The following is a 7,610-nucleotide window of genomic DNA, read 5'->3' as shown; positions in this document are numbered from 1 at the left end:
AAAAAAAAAGCCATCTTCTGTGGAAGTCAGTCTGCAGTACTGGTCCCGCTGCTGAGGCAAAGCAGTCGCTGGTCTTAGCTCACGCAGCGGGTTTCAACCCCGGGCCACTTCCCCTGTGCAGGGAATCACTGACTGGACTGTTGTAAGCACCAAAGACTGGAGCAGATATGAGTCTGTTTCTTTAAGTTTCGTCCCTTCTCATTTCTTCCTCCTTACTTTGGGTTTCTTGACCGGCCGGAGGTACGGATTGTCGATTACATTGTCCTCACTAGCCTTGGTGGATGGAACTACGCCGCTGGGAGGAAGCATGGAATTCTCTTTGTCAGCTCCTGGATCATCCTGAATGATGGAAATGTAAAACAATATTAGCAGTGGTATATTTGAAGGGCATTCTGGGAAACTTCTTGCTAACTGTTGGCATAGGTACCAACGTATAACTACATGGTAAATAGAAAACTTGAATCAGAGTTAAGTTAGGGTTGGATGCAACCTGTTATGATGTAGCTCTGGGTGTGGGCTTCATGCAGATGTATAAATGCCACTTTAGATGTGATTAGCTTAGCTGAACATAATGATTGCAATATGGACACACAGGTACCCTATCAACACACTGAAAGTAATTTACACAATTATGAATTCATTGAAATCAAAGTAATGAAAGTTTGATTTCCAGCATTAACCAGGATACTAATGATAAGTAATTAGAGCATGAAACATTACTTGTTTGTTTAATTTTTTGGTATGTATTAAATGAATGAAGCACATTTCCTAGCTTCAGAAGTGCATTAGCTTTATTTTAATATTTTAGCTGCTAGCTATTTCATCCCATTTATAGTCACTCTGTTAAGCTGAGCTGTTCCTTGGCTGTATTTTCACATTTAAAGGGGGGTTGTTATGCACAACATTCAAAATAATCCTTATTAATCTTTTACTGGACTCTTTGTATGCCCCCCTAAATTCAAGCAAATCAATCCCCAGAAAAATCCAGCCATCTTAAATTTGGCAGCACCTCCTAAACAAACTGCAGATGGCTGGGGCTTCTGTGCTCACAGCCAGAGCTATGTGCTCTGTTAAAGATATCCACTCTCACATCTCTCTCACCATCATACAGAGCCAAGACCCTGTGAGCCAAAAGCTCAGGCTTTTGGCTCACAGATCACCTGTGCTGAATCTTTGTTTGAAACTTCTTTAATATGAGCATCCACCATTGTAACAGACAGGGTAGAAAATAAACAAGAAGCATTATAGGTCCAATTTAAAGGGTAAATATGAGGATGATATCAACTTTCAAGTATACATTTTCAGCATAAACAAAACTCTCCCATTTTAAAACAATTACTTTAAATTGTGTGACGTCTTGATGGCAACAGAACTCAACCAGAACATGGAAATGCACTATGACTTCAGTTTCATAAAGCCTCTTTTTACTTTGAAATTAGCTCAAATAAATGTTCACAAAAGCTCCATTATTAAAGTTTATGGAAGGCTTGAGTAGCTTTCAGTTCCTAAGAAAATCTACTGGTTTTCTGAGAAACTTCTCCCACGTGTTTGCTAATATACTTGAGCATCTGTACTGAGACCAATATTCTCTCTGAAAATCTGATAACCCTGTGCAACTAATGGAGCTTAATACTGAAAAAAATGACCCTGGAATTCTATTATCACGGTAATGAAATAGATCAGATTCTCACTTAAATTTGTTCAGGCTAATCTGCAACAGATCTTTCCCTGTCACTACAGTAACAGTAAGAGAAGATCCACAAACATTTAGAGATCAGATGATTCTGTACGCCTGCCAGCAGCAGCAATTTTTTTTCCTGTTCCTTAAAATTTCAATGTGTGATACAATTTTAATTTAACAAAGATTCAGGATTTTGTGAAATATCCCAAGAAGATATTAATTTGCTTTACAATTTCTGTTTATACCATATATACTATATACGCCTATGGCACACCAGGTCCCGGACATGGAGACTTACAGTAATGGCGTTTCCTGCTGTGTTCTCGCCATCAGTCTGGTCATCCTGCTCAGAGGAGTCCGTCTCCTCCAGAGCCTGCAGTTCCAGCTCTGAGGGCAGGAGGGCACTGAGATATGGGATGGTGCTCGGCTGCGCTGCAATTACTGATGACAGTCACAGGAAGCAGAACTCGTGAAAATGCAGCATGCTTCATTCAGTAATCACAAGACATAATCTGGCTTTAAATAAAGATCAGCTTACTGAGAATCACTCACATGGGAAGGTAGTGATGTCATCTTTGAATAGGCTTTGAGTTTCTCCAGTCTTGGCAATGAAGCGTGTAAGTGCTCGTTCCACGTCTCTCCTCTGAGTTGCTGCTTTCTCTCTCACCACTTGGTAGTCTGACACGGGTTCTCTGAAAGTCTACAGGAAGAAAAACTCTTAAGTGGCTTACTTTTTAGCACAGTTCTACTTCTATAATACACAATCCAGCTTTCTAGGGATCTCCATGATGAAGTGGAAAAGTTCTGACTCACAGGTGTTTTGATATACGTGTGAGGGTCGGGGAATTCTGGGAAGTGGCTGGGGATGTGGGCTGGATGTGTGCGCTTCTGTCCAGCTGACAGCGCTTTGGGAGTCACAGGAGCATTTGTCACTGGAGCTGAAATTAAAAAATAAAACATTTTTCACATCTAAAACCACTGGATCAAAAGGTCTCAAGTCATTCATTTTAATACTAATAATGGAGAGCTGAGTTCCTACTTACGGGCAGTTATGACCATCCTTTGTGATCTTTTAGCATATATGGGCAAAGTATCAACATTGAAACCTTTAATGACACAAGCAGAATAAATCGAATCAGTATTGTGTTCCCTTAGCAACGTTTAATCCATATGTGTTATAGGAGGTCTTACCCATTTCAATAAGCGTGACCACTGTGTCTGACAGTGTCGGGACGCTCCTGGCTGTGTGTTCACAGTATGCTTTGGCACATCGACCTATTTCAGTAATATCTAAAAACAGAGAAAAAAGAATCAGTTCTGTAAACATGAATCAACAACCAACTGCAAATTCAAGAAACGTCTGCTCTGAAAATAGTCTACAGGGGCTCAGTTATGTCAGTTTCTCAGCTTTTTTTCACCAACTTCAACCAAAATTATTCCCATTGGTGTTTATTTAAGAAAGTAGGTTAAATAAAGTGAGTTGTACTTGCACTGGTGTTCAGATATATATTGTAAAAGTGGCACTTAAAGATTTACAGCTTTCCCAGTGGATGGTGTACACTTAAAAAAATCATACATACAGCTCTGCAACATCTCAGTTAGGGTTTCCACAGCTGCCTTCTCCGCACTCTCGAAGCCACTCTCAGTCAACAGGGCGCTGACAACGACCTGCAGAGTGCGACGGCGTGCCAGGAGGTAGTTTTCTGCAGGGCTAGAAGTTGCTTTACCAGCACTTCCTCGCTGGAAGTAAAATAAATGTGAATAAGGGTATACAACAGAAATACATAGACATGCTGTTGTCTTTATGAGAAAAATATCTCACTATAGTCACAACACACTTGGGACTAAAGGATTCTTTAAAAGGCTAAATAAACAGACACATGGTTCCAGAATCTTTAATTGACTTACAGCTAAGGGGCACATGGACATTAGCTTTTGTAATTTGAAATAAAACAAACAGAGAGTAATGAGCCAAGCCTTGCAAATTTACCACACAGTGTATGTTATTCCCTTTGCTTGGTGGGCACACCAATATGCCAACAATGTGCACATACACTAAGGTTATGAGGGCTATTACTATAATGTTAGAAATAAATGTGACTTTTAACAAATATAGTGGCAAGGAGCCATTAAACCTACAAAATCGTCATATTTTCTACATTTCACAAACATTTCTCAAGAGTCCTTACTGAACAGACATATTAAACATTCCCAGTGCTGGTGGTGAAAGTGGGAGAATATTTGGGCTCTGGGTGATTTAAAAAAGACGTTTTGTTTATCTGAATCAATTCTATAATGATTAATTTTATGTTAATATTAAAATGTATTGTTCTAATTCATCATCCAGTTCTTAGTGAGCTTAGGATGGTGGACATGTTTCTGTAAGATATATTTGTGTAATTGAGAGATTTAATTTTTGCCACTGCAGCAAACTGCATTGTCCCTGAGGTACTAAAGCAGCTCCAAACTGCAACACTCACTCCATTGATTACACTGGAGACCCTGCAACAGTTCTGAGTCAAAGTGATAACACATACTGCAAATGCTCACTGAACCTTCCCCAACCATGTGGACAGAAAACACGTTTAAAATCTGCTGCTGTATTTATTGGGGGAAAAAACAACAAACAAACAAACTGGACTGTCCTCAACATTTTGAATCCAGACTTAGTGGCATGGTTAGCTCATGTAAACGTCAGGGATATCAACAAAGATCAAACGTTTTTTTGAATTTTCGTTTTTTTTCCGCCAGCATTTTTAGATCCAAATAGGCACGATTTATACTTTATAGGCCAAACAAAACAGACAAACATTAAAGCTGCCTAGGGGTGGTCTGACTGTTGGATTTCTTTGTATTATTGTAGGGTTTTTTGTCTATAATATAGAGCGCCTTAAGGGGGGTGTTGCTGTGAATTGGCACTATATAAATAAAACTAAACCGTACTGAATGGTTGTGCCACTTTATTATTAATAATAAAGGTGCTACATAAATAAACTGACCTTGTCTAAAATATTATTAATAGCCATCCCTTGTAGTTAGCAGACAGATGGGAACCGCTCGAACGGTTTGTTGGTCTACCCCAAATATCGATGAAAAATACAAGAAGTGTTGCTAAACCCTTTATTCTCCCTAAATTTAGTGTTTGTGATATTGGTATAGACTCTATTTGTTCACACCTGTAATTTAGATGAGGATGTGTCCATATGTTAAGACTAAAGAACATGTGAAACGTACCTCTTCCTGTCACTGTAAGGACACAAACATTTATTCAGACAGGGTAAGCACTGACATAGATAAAGTTAACCCACCTTATAGTCTATAAAAACGTATTTCAAGCTTTCACCGGACTAAATCATATTTATTTAAAGTTGTTAAATCGAATTAGGACTTCAGTGCATTCTGACTGTTAGCCATGCACCGTGAATCCGGCTCTACATGCTACATCCGCCTCCTCTCCGTGACCCAAAAAACATTTCTTACCGCTCCCGCATTCAGAGGGCCTCCCGACGCCACCGCAGGATCCGCCATCTGCAGTTATTGGAAATCTCCTCGTTGTTTTGAGCAGATTTATATTTGTATCTCTCCGAACACCGTTTAGCCGCCGTTGGTAAACACGGCACGACTGTATGACGTTATTTCCGCCGTATCACGATCGTATCACACACGTTGTTTGTCTGTCGCCCCCGAGTGTTCATCTGTAAAATTACACCTGCTTCAACTTGCTTCTAATTTGTGAAAATCCTCTGCTGTAAAATTAATATAGCAGGCTTTTAGTTATTTGTAATACAAAATAAGTACTTGGAAAAAGGTATTTGTGATACTTTTTAAAATATATTTTCCAGTCATAGTTCTAAAATTATTGCATTAAATGAAGAAAAATGATATTAAAAGATCAGTTGCATCTTTTTAGTTACATTTTCTCTCTTTTTGCTAATTATAACATGAGGTCCGCTCTTTGAAGTAACCTACCCCACAGATTATATTAAAGTCATGGTCTGAGACAATTGTTTGGAGAAAAAAATATATTTTTATTAGGGTGCAAAACAAATTTAATCACACACATTCCACTTTTACATCACATCTATCACATCACATTCACAAATATCTGCTGCCCAGCAGCCAACGTTACTGTAACCCGCAGTCTTCACTTTATCTCATCTCATTTTTTACCCAGTCAACAGGAGCAAACTGCACATTTAACCAATTTTTGAAATAATGAATGGGCCATTTCCGCACAATGACTTGATTTACCAACATTACCATCATCTCTAGTGTCCATTTATGTGAAGAGGAGAAAGTTTCTTTAAGAAGCATGTAAGCGGTTGGCTGAGCTTCTCCGCCTTGAAGTCAAAAGATATTTGGCTTTTTCCTCGGGCATTACTGTATCCACCACATCAGCAACTTCACTATCAGCAGAGGCAGTGTGTGGCTTCAGCACCTGCTTCTTCTCCTTCTTCTTCAGGATGATAAGCTCTGCTGGTTCATCCTCCTCAGTATCTCTCTCCACAAAGGGCAGGAAAGCCATCTCTACCAGTCCCCCGACCATACCAAGCATTGCCAGAGTAGAGCCGAGCATGTAGATCTTCAGCATGCTCCGGCTGGGTCTCTGTGTCAGCATTTCCTTAGCAAATGGGATGATCTCGCCAAAGTTTTCCATATTGTGTTGTCGATGAGTCTGTTAAAAGAAAAGGAACAATTGTAACCAGATATTCTGTAAACAGAACAAAGATTTACTCCTGACAACTAATCCATTTAATTAAAATGCAAAAATTCTACTATCCACAAAAAAAGAGAATAATACTTACGTCGAAGCACACGCACAAACTCTCTTATTCTCTTTTTCTGTGCGTTCTGAGTAATCAGGCTTTGCAGGCAGAGGCAAAGGCAGAGCCTGCATATTTAAACCCAAGCAGGGCCAGGTTAACGCCCACACTGGGGACACAATGCATATTCATGAGGCCACTTGTACTCCAATTGTTTTGTTGGAGATTAGAACTTGTTTGGGTAAAAGGGCAGACACATCCAATCCCTGTATGTGATGAAATGCATGTGATGTGACATGTTGCCTGAACTCTGCATGTGCAGTTCATGCAGTAAACATTATATTGTTCTGACAGTAAGTAATGCTTTGCAACATTAGTTGGTACTCATTAACTTCTTCGAGCACACACAGGCACGCCTTCTGTTTAAGAAAAGTTAAAAATAAATAAATAAATGATGTTAACATTCAGACAGTTAACATGTTACGGACCACTGAACAACAACAGTCCTGGGTTTGTGCTTTGTTACCATGCATATTGATCTTTATCAGGAGAGCTTCATTAGTGTCCAATAAGAGTATGCTAGGCTGTGGAAAGCCAGCCCCATTTATTGGTTAATAGTTATTGTCTGACAACAGTATTGGTTACACATGGAATACCCCCTATTGAACAGCAATAGATAAGCCTCAATAGAAGATATGGGTCGATAGAATCCCCCAAATCATGCTGTCCTGAGCTGCTCTGCTCCTGTACCTAAATCTGTCCAAAATGCTGACAGTACATGCGTGTGTACGTGTCTCAAACTCTCTGCACTTTGAACCAGTTCCCTGCTGCACGAGAGAAGAGTAGCGAGTTGGGAAATGTGTCTGATCTTTGTCACAGAGACATCATCACTGAGTGAAAATGACAACCACACATTGCTTCAACATCTGTACACCAGATGAATCATGCTTAACATTTTATCCAGTTTGACTTTTAGCTGTGCTGGTAGTGACCAAATAAGTTACACTTATTATTAGTTTTGTAACTGTCACATTGCATATTAATATAATTCTCTAAGTAAAATGCAGCAGTTATACAGATTACTCATGACATTACATTAAAGTAATGTCTCAACTCTGTATATTTTTATATATTTTATTAATTGTTTACTCTATTTAATTTGTAAA

The 7,610-nt window shown here is 39.2% G+C and overlaps 2 protein-coding genes across 2 annotated transcripts; both read right to left on the bottom strand.

Annotated features, from left to right (window-relative positions):
• Positions 1 to 6: 6 nt before the first annotated feature.
• Positions 7 to 5,340, bottom strand: taf8 (TAF8 RNA polymerase II, TATA box binding protein (TBP)-associated factor). The gene is made up of 8 exons (XM_005740997.1): positions 5,162 to 5,340; positions 3,262 to 3,421; positions 2,873 to 2,971; positions 2,725 to 2,787; positions 2,495 to 2,619; positions 2,234 to 2,381; positions 1,980 to 2,122; positions 7 to 339 (listed from the first exon to the last, which is right to left on the bottom strand). Exons 1-8 carry the CDS (start codon positions 5,207 to 5,209, stop codon positions 199 to 201), a joined length of 927 nt encoding a protein of 308 aa, XP_005741054.1. The 5' UTR covers positions 5,210 to 5,340; the 3' UTR covers positions 7 to 198.
• Positions 5,341 to 5,688: 348 nt separating this feature from the next.
• On the bottom strand, positions 5,689 to 6,553 carry g0s2 (G0/G1 switch 2). The gene is made up of 2 exons (XM_005740996.1): positions 6,487 to 6,553; positions 5,689 to 6,356 (listed from the first exon to the last, which is right to left on the bottom strand). Exon 2 carries the CDS (start codon positions 6,336 to 6,338, stop codon positions 5,985 to 5,987), a length of 354 nt encoding a protein of 117 aa, XP_005741053.1. The 5' UTR covers positions 6,339 to 6,356; positions 6,487 to 6,553; the 3' UTR covers positions 5,689 to 5,984.
• Positions 6,554 to 7,610: the final 1,057 nt, after the last annotated feature.

Source organism: Pundamilia nyererei, unplaced genomic scaffold (genome assembly GCF_000239375.1).
Source record: "Pundamilia nyererei isolate P.nyererei 1_Seehausen unplaced genomic scaffold, PunNye1.0 scaffold00106, whole genome shotgun sequence".
Lineage (NCBI taxonomy): Eukaryota > Metazoa > Chordata > Actinopteri > Cichliformes > Cichlidae > Pundamilia > Pundamilia nyererei.
Note: the sequence above shows the minus strand (reverse complement) of the source record. Positions and strands in the feature narration are given on the sequence as shown.